Below are 22,199 nucleotides of genomic sequence, written 5' to 3'. Positions count from 1 at the left end.
TACAATGTGGCATATACACTTAAATGCGGAGGCAAATTAACCAATTGATGAGTTGAGAATTTTCAGTTGTAAAATAATGAAATGAGAAACTGGATTTTTTTTAAAAGAAAGATTAACAATGTCTACGTGTCTGTTTCTGAATATGTTACGTCACAATGAGTAAAATGCCCACTCAACACACGGGTCAAAAACAATTAGAGTTCAACACTAAAATAGACTCATAAAAATTTACAGCACAGAAGAAGCCCATTCGGCCCATCGTGTCCACGCCCATCAACAAAGATCTGACTACACTAATCCCATCTTCCAGCACTTGGCCCATAGCCCTGGAGGCTACGGCAACACAAGTGAACATCTAAATACTTCTCAAATGTTACCGAAGTTTCTGACTCAACCACCCTTTCAGGCAGTGAGTTCCAGACTCCTACCACGCTCTGGGTGAAATAATTTCTCAACTCCCCTCTTAGCCTTCTACCTCTCACCTTAAATATATGCCCCCTGGTTATTGACCCCTCTACTAATGGAAAAAGTGCCTTCCTATCCATCCTATCTATGCCCCTCATAATCTTATACACCTCTATCATGTCCCCTCTCAACCATCACTGCTCCAAGGAAAACAACCCAGCCTATCCAATCTTTCCTCATAGTTCAGACCCTCCAGCCCAGGCAGCATCTTGGTAAATCTCCTCTGCATCCTCTCCAGTGCAATCACATCTTTTCTATAATGTGGTGACCAGAACTGCACACAGTACTCCTAACTAGCGTTTTAGTGTTTTATACAGTTCCAGCATAACCTCCCTGTTCTTGCATTCTATGTCTTGGCTAATAAAGGCAAGTATCCCATGTGCCTTCTTAACCACCTTAGCTACCTGCCCTGCTACCCTCAGGGATCTGTGGATATGCACACAATGTCCCTCTGATCTTCAGTACTTTCCAGGGTCCCCAAGTGCATTACCTCACAGTTTTCTGGGTTGAATTCCATTTGCCACTGCTCTGCCCACCTGACCAGTACATTGACATCCTCCTGCAGTTTACAGCTATCCTCCTCACTATTTACCTCCCTTCTAATTTTTGTGTCATCTGCGAACTTCTTGATCATACCCCCTACATTTAAGTCCAAATCATTTATGTACACCACAAACAGCAAGGGCCCCAGCACCGAGCCCTGCAGAACACCACTGGAAACAGGCTTCCATTCACAGAAACATCCCTCTACCATCACCCTCTACTTCCTGCCTCTCAGTCAATTTTGGATCCAATGTGCCACTTTGCCTTCGATCCCATGGGCTCTTACTTTCTTGACCAATCTGCCATGAGGGATCTCTTCCTCACTTGTTTAATAATGGGACAATGTTACAGTCATCCAGTCCTCTGGCACTTCACCTGTGGCCAGAGAGGATTTGAAAATTACTGCCAGGGCCCCTGATATCTCTTCCCTTGCTTCCCTCGACAGCTTGGGATACATCTCATACAGTCCTGCGGATTTATCACTTTTAAGGCCACTAAACCCGCTAGTACCTCCTCTCTATGTTAATTTCCTCTAATATTTCACAGTCCTCCACTCTAATGTGTATACCTGCGTCGTCATTTTTCAATGTGAAGACCAATGCAAAGTATTCATTGAGGACGGTACCCATGTCTTCTGGGTCCACATACAGATTACCTCTTATGGTCCCTAATTGGCCCTACTCTTTCTCTAGTTATTCTCTTGCTCTTTAGATATTTAAAAAAAACCCTTTGGGTTTTCCTTTATTCTACCTACCAATGCTTTCACATGCATTCTGTTAGCTTTCCTAATTTCCTTTTTAAATTCCCCCCTGCACTTTTATACTCCTCTAGGAACTCTGCCATATTGAGCCCTGGTGCTATTGTACATAAAGGCTTAATTTTTTTTCTATTTGTTCATTGGATGTGGGCGTCGCTGGCCAGAGCAGCATTTATTGCCCATACCTAATTGCCCTTGAAGTGGTGATGGTGAGCCAACTTCTTGAACTGTTGCAGTCCTTGTGGTGTAGGTACACCCACAATGCTGTTTGGAAGGGAGTTCCAGGATTTTGAGCCAGTAACTGTGAAGGAATGGCAATATAGTTCTAAATCAGGACTGTGTGCCACTTGGACGGGAACTTGCAGGTGGTGGTATTCCTTTGTTTCTGCTGTCCTTGTCCTTCTAGGTGGTAGAAGTCATAGGTTTGGAAGGTGCTATCGAAGGAGTCTTGGTGGTGTGCTGCAGTGCATCTTGTAGATGGTACATATTGTTGCCCCTGTGCATTGGTGGTGGAAGGAGTGAATGTTTAAGGTGGTGGATGGGGTGTCAATCAAGCTGGCTGCTTTGTCCTCGATGGTGTCAAGTTTCTTGAGTGCTGTTTTAGTTGCACTCATCCAGGCAAGTGGAGTGTATTCCATCACACTCCTGACTTGTGCCTTGTAGATGGTGAACAGGCTTTGAGGAGTCAGGTGGTGAGTCACTCTCTGCAGAATTCCCAACCTCTGACCTGCTCTTCACAGCATTTAAAAGGCTGGCCCAGTTCAGTTTCTGGTCAATGGTAGCCCCCAGGATGTCGACAGTGAGAGATTCAGTGAAGATAATGCTATTGAAAGTCAAGGAAATATGGTTAGATTCTCTCTTGTTGTAAATGGTCATTACCTGGTACTTGTGTGGCATGAATGTTACTTGCCACTTATCAGCCAAAGCCTGAATATTGTCCAGGTCTTGTGGCATATATACATGGACTGCTTCAGTATGAGGAGGTGCAAATGGTCCTGAACATTGTGCAATCATCCGCGAATATCCCCACTTCTGACCTTATGATGGAGGGAAGGTCATTGAAGAAACAGCTGAAGATGGTTGGGCCTAGGACACTACCCTGAGGAACTCATGCAGTGATGTCCTGGAGCTGATATGACTGGCCTCCAACAACCACAACCATTTTTCTTTCTGTTAGGTATGTCTCCAACCAGAGGAGAGTTTTCCCCGATTCCCATTGACTTCAGTTTTGCTAGGACTCCTTGATGCCAACTCAGTCAAATGCAGCCTTGATGTCAAAGGCAGTCACTCTCACCTCACCCCTGGAGTTCAGCTCTTTTGTTTGGACTAAGGCTGTAATGAGGTTAGGAGCTGAGAGGCCCTGTCAGAACCCAAACCGAGCGTCAGTGAGCAGGTTATTGCTGGGTAAGCAGCGCTTGATAGCACTGCTGTTACGGACAGGATGGAGAAAGAAACTACTTCTTTATCCTTTCCCCTTCTGTCCATAAGCAAAAAAGTGTTTTTGAATGATTTTTAAATTAGGCTGAGGCATGTTGCCCCAACCCCCGAGTTTGTGGGGTCCAATTTTACAGGTAACATGCAGCAAAATCACATTATGATTAACTCAGTAGGTTAGTTTGTTCACATTCAAACCCACACAAATACTAAAAGGGATAGAAAAGAGAAAGATTTACACCTTTTGGAAACAAAGCAGTAAAATAACCACAAGAATGAATATTAGTTCATGTGATGTCAGAAGTCCGAGAAAGTCCAGATTGTTTCCTTTGTGGTGGAGTTCAGTCCAGATGAGTTTCTGGTTGGAGGCAGCAACATGAAAATCCTTGAAATAAACGATGATGCAGCACAATGGGGTTTCTGTGCTTAGACTGCTTGGCAGAGACATTTACAATCAAACAGGCTTCGAGGAGTTGAGAGAGGGTGGCGGCTGCTTGGTTTGCAGGGACTCAGCTCGAGTCCTTTCCAATTGGTGTTAAATCAGCAGAATGAGCTGTGAGGCTAGAGATGTAATATTAAAACAGTCCAAAAGGCTAGAAGCATGGGGGGTCATGTGACAAGGCCCATTAATGAGTTAATTGCAGCCCCAGAAGCAGTTTCTTTGCTTCTGGCCAAAATCCATTGTTTTCCTTTGGAGTGAAATGGTGGCTGTTAACATCTCTTCAGGTATAACAATTTTCAATGTCTTTGTTTGTGTTATCCTCCCGGCTGGGGGAAGTCAGTTCATCTGTTAGTCATCTAGTTTCATGATCATAATGTGGCCTTACAATGGGGTGTGATATCCCACAAGGATGGAGAGTAGAAGTCATTTGTTCTTGTAATCTCTTTGGAAGTTTCTGCAACAGATGGCCAATCTTGGGTCATGTGACCTATAGCAGCCATCTTGTGATTCAGCAAAATTCCACTTAAAAAAGCAATAAAAATAAAGTTTTGATATACACAGTTTTGATTTCTTTTCAGTGTCATGTCAAAAAGACCTGTCAATGAAATTTTCCATCACTTTACAAGAGAGTAGACTGATGGGGCAATAATTGGCCAGGTTGGATTTTAAGGTAGAGTTAGATAGATTCTAGGTAAGCATGGGGATGAAGGGTTATCAGGGAAGGTGGAATTGAGAAAATGATCAGCCATGATCTTATTGAATGACAGAGCAGGCTCATGGGGTCGTGGCCTACTCCTAGTCCTAATTCGTATGCTCATATCCTACAGTTGCTCAAACTCACAAGATTCAGCTGGACATCTCAATGTAGTCATATACTGATCAATGTTCTCCCCCTCTTCCTCTGCTCTGGTGTTGAACATGTAGCGTTCATAGGTTAACATTAGTAAATAGCTCAAAATGGGTCCTTATGGCCTCTAAAATTTCACAAGATCGGCTTATCTGCTCCTCAGTGAAGTCTAGGTGCAATACAGCTTGCAGCACTCTTTTCTTAGAACTGAAAACAGTGGCAATTTAGTTTTGCCATTGAAAGTGGAAGAATTTCCAATTTATTTTCAAACTTCCTTCATCTCCATAAGGTCAGAAATGGGGATGTTCACTGATGATTGCACAATTTCAGCACCATTCATGACTCCTCAAATACTGAAACAGTCCATGTTCAAATACAGCAAGGCCTGGACAATTTTCAGGCTTGGGCTGACAAGTGGCATGTAACATTCATGCCACACAAGTGCTAGGCAATGACCATCTCCAACAAGAGAGAATCTAACCATCTCTGAATCCCCCACTATCAACATCCTGGGGGTTACCATTGACCATAAACTGCACTGGACCAGCCATACAAATACTTGGCTACAAGAACAGTTCAGAAGTTGGGAGTTCCGCAGCATGTAACTCACCTCCCGACTCTCACAATCTACAAAGGTACAAGTCAGGAGTATGACGGAATACTCTCCATTTGCCTAGATGAGTGCGGCTCCAACATCACTCAAGAAATTTGACATCATCCAGGACAAAGCAGCCTACTTGATGGGCACTCCAATCACCGCCTTAACACATTCACCCCCTCTGCCATAGTGTACCATCTAAAAGATACATGGCAGCAATTCATTAAGACTTCAAAAGCACTTCTCAAATCCAGGATCTCTACTCCCTAGTCAGACAAGGGCAGCAGGAGCAGGGCACCACCACCACTTGTAAATTTTATCCAAGTCACACTCCACCATAGCTTCACTGTTGCTGGGTCAAAGTCCTGGAGCTCCTGCCCTCACAGCACTGTGGGAGTAACTACACCATACTACAGCATGGACTACTGCACTTCAATAAGGTGGATCACCACCACCTTTTGAAGGGTAACTAAATGCTGGCCTTACCAGTGATGCCCACACCCCAAGAATGAATGCATTTTAAACTGGAATAGGAAATAAAAAAAATCTCCAGCTCCACTCACCAAGCATTTAAAAGCTGAACAAAAATGTGCATCATGATTCTGTCCTTGTTGAATGAAGTGTACAGATTTCTTACTATGAATGACAGACTGCCCCAGAAAACAGAAGTTTTTTTTTTAAATTAACCAGTTCTGCCAAGTTATCACAACAAATTTTACAGTTCACCAAATTTCCCACTGGGTTTACCATGAGGTCTCAGGTTCTTTCTCTCTCTCTCTAACCTATGAGGAGTTAACTTTACAAAGCTGGATGGGTTGCACCCCAGCAGGTCCAGGACCAAAATCCTCGCAGGGGTTTCGCTAGTACTGTGGGGGAGGGTTTAAACTAAACTGCCAGGGGGGTGGGAACATGAGCGGGGAGGCAGAGAGGGAAACAAATGTAGGGAAAAGAAAGGCAGAAAAATAGAAAGCAAAAGTAGAAGGCAGAGGAAACAAGGGCCAGCAGCAAAGAGGGCCATAGTACAATAAAAGATATGTAAAACATTAAAAAGGATAAGTCTAAAGGCACTATATTTGAATGCATGGAGCATTTGCAATAAGATAAACAAATTAACAGTGCAAATAGACGTAAACGGGTATGCTATGATTGCAATTACAGAGACATTCCTGCAGGGTAACCAAGGCTGGGAACTGAATATCCAAGGGTACTCAATACTTAACAAGGACAGGCAAAAAGGAAAAGAGGGTGGGGTAGCCTTTTTAGTTAAGGATGAAATCAATGTAACAGTGAGAAAGGATATTGGCTCAGAAAATCTAGATGTAGAATCAGTCTGGGTGGAGTTGAGAAGCAAAAACGGGCGGAAAACATTAATGTGAGTTGTCTACAGGTCTCCAAACAGTAGTGGTAAGGTAGGGACAGCATTAAACAGGAAACTAGAGATGCATGTAACAAAGGTGCGACAGTAATCATGTGTGACTTTAATCTACCTATAGACTGAGCAAACCAAATTAGCAATAACACTGTGGCAGACGAATTCCTGGAGCATGTACATGATGGCTTTTTAGACCAGTACATCAAGGGACCATCTAGGGAACAGGCTATCATATATTTGGTATTGTGCAATGAGAAGGAGTTAATTAATAATCTTGCCATGTGGGGTCCTTTAGGGATCAGTGACCATAACATGATAGAATTCTTCAATACTTTGGAAAGTGAAGTAGTCCAATCAGAAAGTAGGCTCCTATATCTAAACAAAGGGAACTAGGAAGGTATGAGGCATGAGTTGGCCAAGATAGATTGAAGAACTTCATTAAAAGGTGGATAGGCAATGGCCAATATTTAAGGAACGAATGTCTGCATTGCAACAATTATACATTTCTTTCTGGCACAAAAACACAACAGTAAAAGCAACCCAATCATGGCAAACAAAAGAAATTAAGGATAGTATTAGATCCAAAGAGGAGTCATATAAAGTTGCTTGAAAAAGTATTAAGCCTGAGGATTGGGAGCAGTTTAGAATTCAGCAAAAGAGGAGCAAGAAATTGATTAAGGGAATAAACTTGCAAGGAACATAAAAGCGGACTGCAAAATGAGTATGTGAAAAGGAAAAAGAACCAACAGTAGTGAGAAGTGACTGAGAAGCACTCTGGGAGAAGTCAGCGCATTCACTGCAACTCAGAAGGTGATCGAGGAGGACCCACTGTCAAAGAATGAAATAGCCCCAAACATTACATTGCTTTAGTGTTTCCATCCCTCACTCACCCTCAAACCAAAAAAAAGAGAGGGAGAGGCAGTACCTTCAGGAGTGCACCAGACCTGCAAGCAACACTCTACTGAAAGTGGATTTTTAAAAAAGCAGCTGATTGGTGAGTAAATTCTGGTGAGTTTTTTTTCAATCTGTAAAATTAATTCATTGCTTAATACTGAGGTAAGAGCTAAAAATGTATAGTACTGTACAAGTATAATTAGTCAAGAAACAAGGTTCCTAGATAACATAAATAAGGCCCCGAGCTAGCGTATTTTAAGGGAGTAACTAGCTTAATCGAGAGGGACATCATGGCTGGAGAACTCAAACCCGTGATACGCTCCTCCTGCAGGATGTGGGAAATGAGGGACGCTTCCAGCGTCCCTGGTGACTACGTGTGCAGAAGGTATGTCCAAATGCAACTTCTAGCTAACTGGGTTTTGGAGCTGCAGCTGTGGGTGGACTCATTGTGGAGCATCCGCAATGCTGAGCAAGTCATGGATAGCACGTTTAGCAAGGCGGTCACACCACAGGTGAAGATTACACAGGCAGAAAGGGAATGGGTGACCATCAGGAACAGTAAAAGACAAGGAATGTAGTGTAGGAGTCCCCTGTGGTCATCCCCCTCTCTAACAGATATACCACTTTGGATACTGTTGGGGAGGGATGGCCCCTCAGGGGAAAGCAGCAACAGCAAGTTTATGGCACCGTGGGTGGCTCTGCTGCTCAGAGGGGTGGGAGGAAAACAAGTGGCAGGGCTATAGTGATAGGGGATTCAATAGTTAGGGGCACAACAGAGGCTTCTGTGGCCACAAACGTGAATCAAGGATGGTATGTTGCCTCCCTGGTGCCAGGGTCCATGATGTCACGGAGCGGCTGCAGGACATTCTGGGGAGGGAAGGTAACAGCCAGTGGTCATGGTACACATTGGTATCAATAACATAGGTAAACTAAGGGATGAGGACCTGCAAGCTCAGAACAGGAAGTTAGGAGATAAATTAAAATACAGGACCTCAAATGTAGTAATTTCAGGATTACTCCAGTTCCAAATGCTAGTGAGAGCAGGAATAAGAGGATAGACCAAATGAACACGTGGCTGGAGAGATGGTGTAGCTGGGAGGGATTCAGATTCTTGAGGCACTGGGACTGGTTCTGGAGAAGGTGGGACCTGTACAAACTGGACGGGCCGCACCCAGGCAGAGCTGGGACCAGTGTCCCTGCAGGGGCTTTTGATAGTTCTGTTGGGGACTATTTAAACTAGTGTGGCAGGGGAATGGGATCCCAGGAATAGAATCAGATAGGACAGATTCAGATCAGAAAAATTGAGGTAAAACATTAGCTAGGGACCTTGTGAAAGACATGGAGTTACAGGAGAAGCAAAGTTTACAAAGTGTCCAGCAAGGGAAACTGACAGGATTAAACTGTTTATACTTCAATGCAAGGAGTATTACAAACAAGGTAGATGAGTTAAGGGCCCAGGTAGACACATGACAGCAGGATGTCATTGCTATAATGGAGACCTGGCTAAAGGAGGGACAAAACTGGCAGCTTAATATCCCTGGTTATAGAGTCTTCAGACGCGATAGAGTAGGAGATAAAAAAGGAGAGGGGGGTAGCACTAATGGTTAAAGAATCAATTCCAGTTGTGAGAAGGGATAATATACTAAATGGGTCAACAAATGAGGCTTTATGTATTGAGCTTAGAAAAATAAAAAAGCAGTTACACTACTGGGAGTATACTACAGACCCCTAAATAGTGAAAGGGAGACAGGAGAACAAATATGTAGGCAAATTTCTGCTTGTAAGAACAAGAGGGCAATAATAGTAGGAGACTTCAACTATCCTGTTATCAACTGGGATTCAAACAATATAAGGGGTACTGAGGGAGAAAAATTCACTGTGTCCAGGAAAATTTTTTCAACCAATTAGTGACAAACCCAACGAGAGGAGATGTAATTCTAGACCTAGTCTTGGGGAACGAAGAAGGGTGAAGTGACAGTTGGCGACCATATCGGGGACAATGATCACAATTCAGTTAGATTTAGCATTACCATGGAAAAGGACAGAGATAAGGCAGGAGTAAAAGTCTTGAATTGGTGAAGACAAATTTTGCTGAAATGAGAAGGGACTTGGCTGAGGTGGACTGGACAGCACTGCTGGAGGATAAATCAGTGGAAAACCAGTGGGAAGCACGAAAAAGCTAGATCCCCTGCAAAAATAAGAGTGGTAATGCCAAATCTACACCTCCCTGGTTATCTAGAGGAATACAGGAGAAGATCAAACCAAAAAAGCTTACGATAGGCACAAAGAACTAAGCACTGCAGATAGCAGGGACGAAGTAAAAAAGGAAATAAGGAAATCAAAGAGAGGGCACGAAGAAAGATTAGCAAGTAAAGTTAAAGATAACCCAAAGATGTTTTACCAATACATTAATGCTAAAAGGTTAGTTAAGGAAAAAGTGGGACCTATCAGAGATGGAAACTTGTGTGTAGATGCAGAGGCGGTGGGAAGGGTTTTGAATGAATATTTTGTCTTTGTGTTTACAAAGGAAAGGGAGGATGTAGATATAGTAGTCCAAGAGGAACACTGTGAGATATTGGACAGGATAGTCGTAAAGAGAGAGGAAGTACTCAAAGGGTTGAAATCCTTGAAAGTTGATAAGTCACCAGGGCCAGATGGATTGTTTCCGAGGCTGCTGAAGGAAGTCAGGGAGGAGATAGCAGATGCTCTGAGGATGATTTTCCAATCTTCACTAAATACAGGGGAGGTACCAGAAGATTGGAGAAATGCAAACGTAGTTCCATTATTTAAGAAGGGATCAAAGGAAATGCCTAACAATTATAGGCCAGTTAGTCTTACATCAGTGGTGAGCAAATTAGTAGAGTCAATCCTGAGAGATAGGATTAACTGTCATATGGAAAGACATGGACTGTCAGGGATGGTCAGCATGGACTTGTTAAAGAAAGGTCTTGCCTCACAAATTTGATTGAATTCTTTGAGGAAGTGACAAGAAGGGTTGATGAAGGCAGTGCAGTGGATGTTGCGTACATGGATTTTAGCAAGGCATTTGACAAGGTCCCACATGGCAGATTGGTCAGGAAAGTAAAGGCCCATGGGATTCAGGGTAATGTGGCAAGTTGGATAAAAGATTGGCTTTGTAACAGGAAACAAAGGATAATGGTCGATGGATGCCCTTGCGAATGGAAAGTTGTCTCAAGTGGTGTTCCAAAGGGCTCGGTGTTGGGACCCTTGCTGTTTGTGTTATATATTAACAATCTGGATGTGAATGTGGGGGGCACGATTGGGAAATTTGCAGATGACACAAAGATTGGCCAAGTAGTGGATAGTGTAGGATAGCCATAATCTCCAAAACAACATAGATGAGTTGGTGAAGTAGGCAGTAAAGTGGATGGATTTTAACATAGAGAAGTATAAGGTCATACATTTAGGGAGGTCAAACAGTTACAGGGATTACACAATAAATGGGAATATACTAAGAGGGGTAGATGAAGTGAGAGATCTTGGCGTACAAGTACACAGGTCCCTGAAAGCAGCAGTTCAAGTAGACAAGGTTGTAAAGAAGGCATATGGAATGCTCTCTTTCATTGGCAAAGGTATAGAATATAAAAGTAAGGATATAATGTTGGAATTGTATAAAACACTGGTGAGGCCACAACTGGAGTATTGTGTGCAGTTCTGGTCACATTACAGAAAGGACGTAATAGCTCTGGAGAGAGTGCAGAGGAGGTTTACAAGAATGTTACCAGGGTTAAAAAAGTGTAGCTACAAGGAGAGATTGGATAGGTTGCGGTTATTTTCCTTAGAATAAAGAAGGCTGAGAGGTGACTTGATTGATGTGTACAAAATTATGAGGGGAATAGATAGGGTGGACAGGATAAAATTGTTTCCCTTGGTGGAGAATTCTAGATTCAAGATAAGTGGCAGAAGGTGTAGGGGGAACATGAGGAAGAACTTTTTTACGCAGAGGGTAGTGGGTGTCTGGAATTCGCTGCCCAAGTTGGTGGTAAAGGCAGAAACTCTAAACTCTTATAAAAAGTACCTGGATCTGCACCTTAAGTGCTGTAAGCTGCAGGGCTATGGGCTGGGTGCAGGAAGGTGGGATTAGAAAGGGCACATGGGTGTCCTCAGGTTGGCATGGACAAGATGGACTGAATGGCCTCCTTCTGTGCTGTAACCTTTCTATGGTTCTATTAGTGAAGACAAATATAGGTCCCTTATATTCCGAAATGGGAGAATTTATAATCAAGAACAAGGAAACGGCACAGCAATTAAGCAACTGCTTTTCTTCTGTCTTCAAGGAGGAAGACACAAGTAATTTTCTAGAAATGCTGGGAAACCAATGGCTCAGTGAGGAGGACGTTAGTATTACTAAAAAGAGTGCTGTCGAAACTAATGGGACTAAAAGCCGATAAATCCCCAGGGCCTGATAATCTACATCCTGGCTACTAAAGATAGTCATGGAAATCGTGGATGCATTGGTTGTCATCATCCAAAATTCTGTAGATTCTGGAACAGTCCCAGCAGACTGAAGGGTAGCTAACGTAACTCCACTGTTTAAAAAATGAGGGAGGAGAGAAAGCAGGGAATTACAGGCCAGTTAGCCTAACATCAGTAGTAGAGAAAATGCTAGTCTATCATGAAGGACGCGATAACAGGGCACTTAGAAAAGATCGACAGGATTAGACAAAGTCAGCATGGATTTATGAAAGGGAACTCATGTTTGACAAACCTACTAGAATTTTCTGAGGATGTAACTAGCAGAATAGGGGAGAACCAGTGGATGTGGTGTATTTGGATTTTCAGAAAGCTTTTGAAAAAGTCCCACATAAGAGGTTAGTGTGCAAACTTATAGCACCTGGGATTGGGGGTGATATATTGGCATGGATTGGGAATTGGTTAGCAGACAGGAAATGGAGAGGGGGAATAAATGTGTCTTTTTCGGAGTGGCAAGCAGTGACTAGTGGGGTTGCACAGGGGTCAGTACTTGGTCCCCAGCTATTGACAACATATATCAATGATTTGGATCAGGGGCCCAAATGAAATATTTCCAAGTTTGCTGATGACACAAAACTTGGTAGGAATGAAAGTGATGGGGAGGATGTTTAGAGGCTTTAAGGTGATTTAGACACGTTGAGTGAGTGGGCAAATACATGACCAATGCAGGACAACATGTTTAAATGTGAAGTTATCCATTTTGGTAGGAAAAACAGAATGGCAGAATATCATTTAAATAGTGATAGATTGGCAAATGTTGATGTCCTTATACATCAATCACTGAAAGCAACCATGCAGGTGTAGCAAGCAGTTAAGGCGGCAAATGGTATGTTGACCTTCATTGCAAGCGGACTTGTGTACAGGAGTAAGGATGTCTTGCTACAGCTGTACAGGGCCTTGATGAGACATCTGGAGTAGCGTGCAGTTTTGGACTCCTTACCCAAGAAAATATATACTTGCCATAGAGGGAGTTCACAAGGCTAATTCCAGGGATGGCAGGATTGTCGTGTGAGGAGAGATTGGGCTGACAAGGCCTGTCTTCACTGGAGTTTAGAAGAATGAGAGGCGATCTCATTGAAACGTATAAAATTCTGACACGGCTGGACGGACTGGATGCAGGAATGATGTTTCCTCTGGCATGGGGGTCTAGAACAAGGGGTCACTGTCTCAGGATATGGGGTAGGCCATTTAGGACTGAGATGAGGAGAAACTTCTTCACTCAGAGGGTGGTGAACCTGTGAATTCTCCACCACAGAAGGCTGTAGAGGCCAAGTCCCTGAATATATTTGAGAAGAAAATTGACAGATTTCTAGACTCTAAAGGCATCAAGGGAAGAGAACGGAAGTATGGCGTTCATATAGAGGATTAGCCATGATCACATTGAATGGCGGAGCAGGCTCGAAGGGCCAAATGACCTACTGCTGCTCCTATTTTCTCTGTTTCTATGAAAATGCTAGATGGAAAAAGCTGGCCCATCAAGACTGCCCTACAACTGCACCAGAGTTAAGGATCAGGAGAAAAAAAAACACAGCCAGGGGTTGTGCACCTGATCACTGTCCTAGGAGACTGCACCCTTCCACAAAATGCTCATCTGTGAAGTCAACAGAAACAGGATAGAACCTGTCAAATTGCTGGAACGACGACTGCTTGGCAGAGAGCACCAAACCATAACAAGGAGAAGGAAGAAAATTCATTGACATCGAAAATAGAAGGGAACTCATAAGAGTTTAAGAAAATACAATAACTGGTAGAACTCATTAATTATCCAAAAGTGAATGCCAAATTTAGGAAGCTTGTTAACAGCCAAAATAATGTATTCAGTCCCCCACCAAAAATTAAGCACAGTTGTTCTTGGAACAATTAATGATGACAGGGGTTCTCTGATAAACACCATGCTAACCAAACTCCCAAAGGCAGGCAAGATATACCATGAAGAGCACTGGCTTTCATAGAGGCTATCACACTAAATTTTAGGAATGATGTTATTTCATACAATTCATTTGGTGAAAATTAGGGACAACACTACTAAAAATTACTGTGGGCATACAGTTCATTATAAATGCACCTCACTGATTTATTTTACATAAAGCATTAAAACATGGCTATTTTCTTCCCCGATTATAAATGGAAAATCTATTCACAAATTACTACATGAAAATGGCAGTTTTCAAATAAAAATCAAAATATGTTGGCAACACACATCAAATAACTTAAGAATTAAACCTTTTTGCAACTCTCAAGAGACTGACCCAGAATCTGAGGAGCTTTCAGCCACATGTTCATGCTGTCACAACCCTCCAGGGATAGTGCGCTGTGATATCAAGCCCCACTGCTCCCCGAGCCACGACAAATGTGGAAAAGTTTGATCAAACCATCATATTGCCCCAATTCTACCTAAGTGTTCAATTTAGGTTAACAGAATACAAGCACCAGGTTTGTAAACTTAATAAGTAAATAAGTGTTTATTGAACAAACTGTGGCAAAAGAAAGAAATGTGAACTGCTAATTCCTAACTCTATAACCTAAACTCTACCCCTACATGCACATACAAGACACATAATACACATCAAAAACATGGATTTTAAGGGTGGAATAAAACAGTTCAATAGCACCAATTCTGGAGTACAGGATTCGATGGGTTGATTTTGACCGATGTCTTCCAAATTCCTTTCAGTTCTTGTTGATGACACGAGGTGGTCTTCCAGCACTTTCAGTATTTAGTTCTGGTTGAGCACGTGCCTTTCAATGTCTCTAACAGTGATTTCCCTCTTTTGCCTCTTGACAGGGGTTTTGTGAGAGAGAGAGAGAGAGAGCAGGTTATGGAGATATGAAAAGAAAAAGCCAGCTAGCTATTACTGTGGAATTACTGGAATCTTCCGCACACAGGAAGGGTTTTAGGTCCTTTTTATTTCAGGCTAGAAGCTATTCAGCAGCACTGCTCTCACACAAAAACCCAGTCACCTGGTCAAGAGCCAATTAAAATGCTGTTGTCAGGCTTGATTGGTCCACGACTCCTTTCTGGCACCATCCTGTCTTTCAGGGCACGCTCTGTTCCAGGACTGCAACATTGCATATATCTCTCATCCTGTTCCAGTGAACCTACCTTTCAACCTGCAGCCATTGTAATCTTAATCCATAGTCCAACAGAAATAAAAAGATATGTTCCTTACAATGTCATCACTAAAACTACCTATTTACCTCTAGATTTGACTTTTGCACTGAAATCCCGGCCGGCCTCCACAGTCCACACACTGAACTTCACTATGTAAATAGCAGACAAAACTCTGCAGCTCACCTCCTAACTTGCTCTAAGTTTCATTCACCCACCATCCTCGCTCAATGACCTACATTGGTTCCTGGCCAAGGAAAGCCTCAATTTTAAAATTTTCATCCTTGTTTTCCACTCCCTCCATGGCCTTGCCTGCCAACACCACCTACACCTCCCTGCCTTCCTTTCTTCCTTCCTTCCTCCACCCGCCCGCCCCCACCTCCCAACCCACTAGCAGCACTTTCTTGGTAACCTCCGCCAGCCCTAAAATTCTCCAAGTTATCTGCTTTCCTTTAGTTCTGGCTTGTTGAGCATCCTTGCTTTTAATCACTGCACTACTGGTGGCCAAGCCTTCAGCTACCAAGGTCATAAGTTCTGCCTGCCCTACCTACACCTCTTCATCTTGCTTTTCTCCTTTACGATGCTCCTTAAAACCAGGTTCTTTGACCAGGCTTTCAGTGTGATTCTGTGAATATTTCCTCATTTGGCTGTGTTCATATCTTGTTTTATAACGCTCCTGTGAAGCAAATTTGGGCATCTTGGGACATTTTATGTTAAAGTGCTACATAAATACAAGTAGTCATTGTTGTGGGCTGGGGCATGTCCTGTGTGCCTGATTCGGCAGACTTTTTCCTGCACCCTACAGCTCAAATTGTGCACTGTAAACTGCTAGAAGTAAAAGCTGATAACCGGGTCAATGGGCCATCTGGGATCTTAATAAACAATGGGACTAACAGTCTATCTCCATACCCAATGAGATAGTAGGAATAATGAGAAAGCAAAGAGGGTGAATTAGAATCAAATTCATAGAATCATAGAATGGTTACAAAATAGGAGGCCATTCAACCCATCATTTTGTGCTAGTTATAGAAAGAAAAATGAAAGAAAGAGAGGGAAGATTGGATTAAGAAAGCGAAAAAGAGTGACAAAGAAAAAGATTAAAAATTAAACTGTAAATTAAAAAAATCTCTAGCAACAATTTACTATCCACAGGAATGAAACTCCATAACTTCAACTGTTCTCTCTCTGGGCCCTGTTAGGATTGCAGAAACATAAATCTAGTCATTAAAGGGTTCATATGCTGTTAAGTACCAGCTCTAAATTTCTGCTGTGTGTGTAATTGAAGTGCAAATGCAGCAATTTTTTTGGAATTCTCAGGGAGGTTGAGGGTGAGCTCCCGGTTCTGAAGGACTGACAAATTGCTGAATGATTTAGGCAATAAGAACATAAGAAATAGTATAATAATGGGATGTGCCATTAAACTCACCATACTTTCCAGCAAATTCTGGCCGTTCATTATCTCAACTGTATTTTTTGGAAAGATTTTAATAGGTACAGCTTGAAGAATTTCACCACACTGAAATATGATGCCCTAAGCTTTAGCTTACAGATTCAAATAGAAGCTGGACAACAGTTTTCAGGAGTGGGTGACATTGCTAGACAGTGAAGCTAAAATTACACACCCCAATAACTAATTTCCCATGAACTATTGGTGAAAAAGGCAGACCCTACAAAAGCAAGCAGCTGGCCCAACAAAATAGTTTACAAAACCTCATCTGCCCAAGCAAGACATGGTATAATTATTTTGAGACATGAAAATAATGTTGCCTTGTAAAATGAAAACTCAGTGGAATTGTATTACACAAGATACATTGTAGTAAACAAAACATTTGCCAGCAACTGGCCAGCAATGTAGCTGTATTGACTGGATTTAGCAAAAATGGGTGGTTGGATTCAGGCTGGATGTTAAAATTTTTAAAAATCCAAATCCCAGCTCCAAACTGCTTCCTTCACAGTCCCTGCCTGGTACTAAGACCCATGGGTGGCACAGATCAGACCCACAGATCCGGAAGACCTCCCTCCACTGTTGCCAGGGTAGTGAATACACCCACTACAGCTCTGAAGTGCATCCTATCTGGGTGGAAGCTAAATCTATCAATATCAAATTCACTGCTTGGCAGGTAATCTGCCAAGGCCAAAAGACGCATGCCGAAGCTCCGCAGCATGTGGGAAACCGCGGCATTGGGTTTCCTGTTTGACACTCCACCTTCTCCCACCTTGATGCGCATCAGCATTGATCTTAATTACTGGCAGGAGTTTACTACCAATCGCTCATGTTGACAACTTGTCCATCAAGATGCATCATGCTTCAAGTTCTGATTCAGTACTGAGGTAGAGCAACAGCAGAGAAGGAAAGCAAAGGAAGAAAACTTTGCACTCCGGATCCCACTGTCGCATGGGATGTTCTGCCTCATGCGCCCAAAGACCCACAGGTCAAAAATTGGCCTCCTTTCACATGAACACCCATGGCAGAAACTGAATAGATGCCATTGTTGAATCAAGGGACATGTTCAAAATGATGAATCAACATTATAGAAGATTGACACTGCTGCATTCAATAACTTGAATTTATACAGTGCCTTTGGCATAGTAAAATGTCCCAAGGTACTCCACGGGAGCACATATCAAAAAAATAATTGATACCCAGCCACATGAGATTTTAGGAGAGGACAAAGAAGCCAGTCTTAAATGAGTAAAGAGTGGTAAAATGACAGAAAAGATTAGGGGGGGGGGGGAATTCCAGAGCTAAGGACAATTGTAGAGGGCTAGAAAATAGGATGTGCAAGGTGCCAGAATTGAAGGTATCTAAGAAGATTGTAGGGTTGGAAGAAATTACAGAGGTAGGAAGGGGAAAGACCATGGAGGAATTTGAACACAGGGATAAGAAGTTTAAAATCAAGGCATTGATTAACTGGAGCCAACGTAAGTCAGCAAACTCAGGGATGGGGATGTTCATGTGATGAATATCAGTGTTTTGGATAACCTCGAGTTTACAGAGCAAATGAGCTTGGTCAAAAGAGCTTCGGTCAGGTTCAGCCTGGAGATAACAAATACCTAGATGAGAGTTCCAGCAGCAGATAAGCTAAGGCAAGAGCAGAAATTGGCAATGTTATGGAGGTGGAAATAGGCAGCCTTATTGATGATACAGATATATGGTCAGCTCAGCAAAGTGAGGTTGTGAAGAGCCTGAAAAGGGGATGAAATGGGTGTCTGGGAAACAAACTGTATTATTAAAGCACAGAGCAATAAACAAGGAATAAATAACAGTGAAACGTGAATATTAAACACCTCAGGGCTCACTGGTGTACTGTGGGTGATTGGAATATTCTAATGAATATTGGCACCAGCAATAAAAAAAGACAATTACATCTAAGAATAAACAACAGCATTCAATCGTGTGTGGTTAAACAATGACTGACTGCTCCCTACAGAAATTAATGATCACCATAGGGTACTTTGAAGAAGGAACAGTAATAATGAAACCCTGCTCAGGTGCCTCTTCATTCAACTTTTAACAGGAAACAGTATATACAACTTTTTAATGCGATGCTCCCTTAACTAAATCTAATGGCAAGAAAAACCGAGCGGAGATCCCATCTGAAAGGCAACTTTGGCACCCTTGAATATATATATGTAAAGATGACATTGACCTTATGCAGATAGTGAATGAAGAGATGCACAACATGATCTACCTAGGTTCACAAGATAATTTGACAGAAACACATTCAAAGTCATTTTCCAAAAGTACATATCAAGTTTAACAATGGGGGAAGTGGTGCAGCCAGTGTTGCAAAGGCTGATACATTACCTAGGAGATCCCACCTCACATGAGCAAACAGTTCTACATCAAAATAAGAACAAGGTTTTCACATGTGTGTAGATAACGACAAGGAAAAGACAATAAATTCACTTCCAGAAGTGAACAGTAAACAGCATGACAGCCTACCCAGCCCCTGACTGATTCCCAATACCCCTGGCCATACCCCACCTCCCCAGCCCAAACCCATCTTCCCATCTCCCCCGGCCCTGGGCCCGCATGCCCCCTCCCCACCTTCCCATCTCCCCGGGCCCTGGGCCCTTACGCCCCCCTCCCCACCTTCCCATCTCCCCCGGCCCTGGGCCCACACGCCCCCTCCCCACCTTCCCATCTCCCACAGCCCAGGGCCCCTCCCCAGCTTTCCATCTCCCCCATCCTGGCTGCCCATGTACCCCTACCCCTTCCCTCCTGCACATCTCCCTCACGGCCCCCTCCCATCTCCCCTGGCCCCAGCCCTACACCCACTACCCCCCCCATCTCCCCCGGCCCCAGCCCTACACCCACTACCCTCCCATCTCCCCCAGCCACGGCCCCAACACTCCCCGCATTACCATCGCTCCCTCGCACCCTCCAACCGCCTTCCTCTTTACATCTCACCTGAACCCCCATCTCACCAGTGCCCCTGCCCCCAACCCATCTCACCGACGCCCCCACCCCCTTCTAGCCCCCCCAGAAATCCGTCCCCTTCCCATCTCCCTGCTCCCTTTCCAACTCCCTCATGCCCCATCCCCCCAACGCACCCCTTTCCCATCTCCCCCATGCCCCCTCCCCCCAACTCCTCCGCCCCCTTCTCATTTCCCCCACGCCCCCTCCCATCTCCCCCGCAACCCGATCCCCTCGGCCCTGCCCATCTCCCCAGCAACCCGATCCCCTCGGCCCTGCCCATCTCTCCCGCACCCCGATCCCCTCGGCCCTGCCCATCTCTCCTGCACCCCCATTCCCCCCCATTCCCTCCCGCGCCCCATCCCCCGGCTTCCTCCCCCGCACCCCCATTCCGCCCCATCCCCGCACCCCCATTCCCTCCCATCCCCCCGCGCCCCATCCTCCCCGCTTCCTCCCCCGCGCCCCCATTCCCTCCCATCCTCCCTGCTTCCTCCCCCGCACCCCCATTTCCTCCCATCCTCCCCGCTTCCTCCCCCGCATCCCCATTCCCTCCCATCCTCCCCGCTTCCTCCCCCGCATCCCCATTCCCTCCCATCCTCCCCGCTTCCTCCCCCGCACCCCCATTCCCTCCCATCCTCCCCGCTTCCTCCCCCGCACCCCCATTCCCTCCCATCCTCCCCGCATCCTCCCCTGCACCCCCATTCCCTCCCATCCCCCCCGCTCCCTCATTCCCTCCCATCCCCCCCGCACCCCATCCCCCCCGCTCCCTCATTCCCTCCCATCCCCCCCGCACCCCATCCCCCGCTTCCTCCCCCGCACCCCATTCCCTCCCATCCCCCCGCTTCCTCCCCCGCACCCCCATTCCCTCCCATCCCCCTGCTTCCTCCCCCTCACCCCCATTCCCTCCCACCCTACCGGGCCCCCTCCCCCTGCTTCCTCCCCCTATCCTCTGCACCCCTGCTCATCTCATCAGCGCCCCCACTTCCTCCCCATCTCCCCCACCCCCGCTTTTTCTCTCCCTCTCCCCCACGTCACTCCCATCTCCCTGGCGCCCCGCCCCCGTCCCCTCTCCCTGGCGCCCTGCCCCCTTCCCATCTCCCCTGTGTCCCAACCATTTTTCCATTTCACCCAGCACCAGCACCCATGCTACTCACACTGCCCACCCCACTTTTCCCATCTCTCCCCATTCCCATCTCCTCCTGCACCTGCTCATCCCCTTTCCATCTCCCCCACACCCCCTCCCCCAGCCCCAGCCCTAGCCCTCTCCTCTCCCCTTCCCATCTCCCATGTGCCCCGCACCCCATCTACCCCACACCCTCACCGCCTTCCCATCTCACCCAGCACCAGCACCCATGCTGCCCACCCCATGTTTCTATCTCCCCTCGCATCCCCTCGCCTCCTTCCCATCTCCCCCACGCCCCCTTCACCCTTCCAATCTCCCCCACACCCTTGCCCACTTCTCCCTCTCCTTCTCCCCCATGCCCCACTCCTTCTCTGTATCTCTGTCCCTTTTCCATCTCCCCCTTCCCACCCTCCCATCTCCCCCAGCCCCAACACCCAAGTCCTCAATCCTCTTCCTGCCATCCATCCTCAGCCCTATCCCCCATGACCCCCTCCCTGTTCCCACCTTCCCCTCCCCCGGCCCTGCCCCTTCCCATCTCCACTGACCACGCTCCCGCCTAGGCCACGCCCCCTCCGCATGTCCCCAACACACTCCCCAGCCCCGCCCACCTCCCCATCTCCCCTAGCTCCGCCCTCTCCATTCCCGTCTGCCTCTATCCGCTCTCCTTGCCCCACCACCAGCCGAGTCTCTGCAATAGCATTGAAGCTTGAGCTGTGAACTAGCGGTTCCGAACCTGTACAAGAGGTAAAATAGGTAGCAGTTCCTTTCCATTACAGAGCAATAGCTCGGCGCTCGCCTCGGACCACCCCCAGAGCTAAACGTCAGCACGGAAAAATGCACTCTCCGCCCGCAGGCTGACAGCTTCCCCCAGGAGCCACAACAACCCACCACAAGCTCACGATAAAACCTGCAATAACACATCCACAGCAAAAACCGCAGAGCAAATTGGAAGCCAAGGGTCGCCCTTCTGCTTCCATTCTGCTATCACTCTATTGCCCTCCTATTCCGCCGCTCGCTCTCTACACTATTCGCCTACTCACGATTTAAGAGGATTCTGAATGACAGTCGCCATTTTGCTACAATGTAACAGAGTCTCCGACTAAACGTTCTTAGAATGCCACATCAGCCAATCGGTGCACAATACTGAACAGGGAGGCGGGACTGTAGCTGTCCAATAGAACGGCCCGTCCACCCTCCATCTGATTAGCAAAACCATGTGCTGGGCTCGGTGCTGCTTCGGGAGGGCTGGACTGGTTGTTGGGTCCAGACAGCTGGGCTAGTTCCACTCTGAAGCGCTGGATTCCCTGCCAGTTCAGGGGAGCTGGTCCCTCTGCTGGGTCCAGAGTTAGATTCAGTCAGTACCTGCTCCGCGCACAGTGCTCGGTGCTGGGCTTTGCTGCTTCCAGAGCGCTGGGTCCTCAGTTTTGAGCAGTTGTAATCGTTTGCTCCCAAGTACTGGGTGCTATGCTGATTTTTTTTTGGAGCGCGGGCTCTATGATGAGTTTGGTGCACGAGGCTCGGTACCATTTCCTGGTGCAGGAACACTTGGTTCTTTTCCGATTCAATGGCGCTTGGTTCTGTGGCCATTCCAGATCGTTGGCTCTGGAGTGATGGACCCTGCCGGTGTCAGAGCGCGAATCTCTGTTGGGTGCAGAGATGTGGCCTTTGTGCCGGGCATTCTGTGTTGAGACCAGAGTCCTA

General features: G+C 45.6%; 1 protein-coding gene across 2 annotated transcripts in view; it reads right to left on the bottom strand.

Annotated features, from left to right (window-relative positions):
• Positions 1–21,617, bottom strand: part of LOC121292505 (zinc finger protein DPF3-like) — a 122,587-nt gene extending 100,970 nt beyond the window's left edge. For both annotated transcript variants that reach the window (XM_041214545.1, XM_041214546.1), the window contains exon 1: positions 21,539–21,617. In XM_041214545.1, the coding sequence (XP_041070479.1) occupies positions 21,539–21,570 (32 nt within the window). In that variant the 5' untranslated portion in view covers positions 21,571–21,617. The remainder of the gene's footprint in view (positions 1–21,538) is intronic.
• Between the last annotated feature and the right edge of the window lie 582 nt (positions 21,618–22,199).

The sequence above is a fragment of the Carcharodon carcharias genome, chromosome 20 (genome assembly GCF_017639515.1).
Source record: "Carcharodon carcharias isolate sCarCar2 chromosome 20, sCarCar2.pri, whole genome shotgun sequence".
In the NCBI taxonomy this organism is placed as follows: Eukaryota; Metazoa; Chordata; class Chondrichthyes; order Lamniformes; family Lamnidae; genus Carcharodon; species Carcharodon carcharias.
The sequence above is the reverse complement of the archived record's forward strand: the minus strand, read 5'-3'. Positions and strand labels throughout refer to the sequence as shown.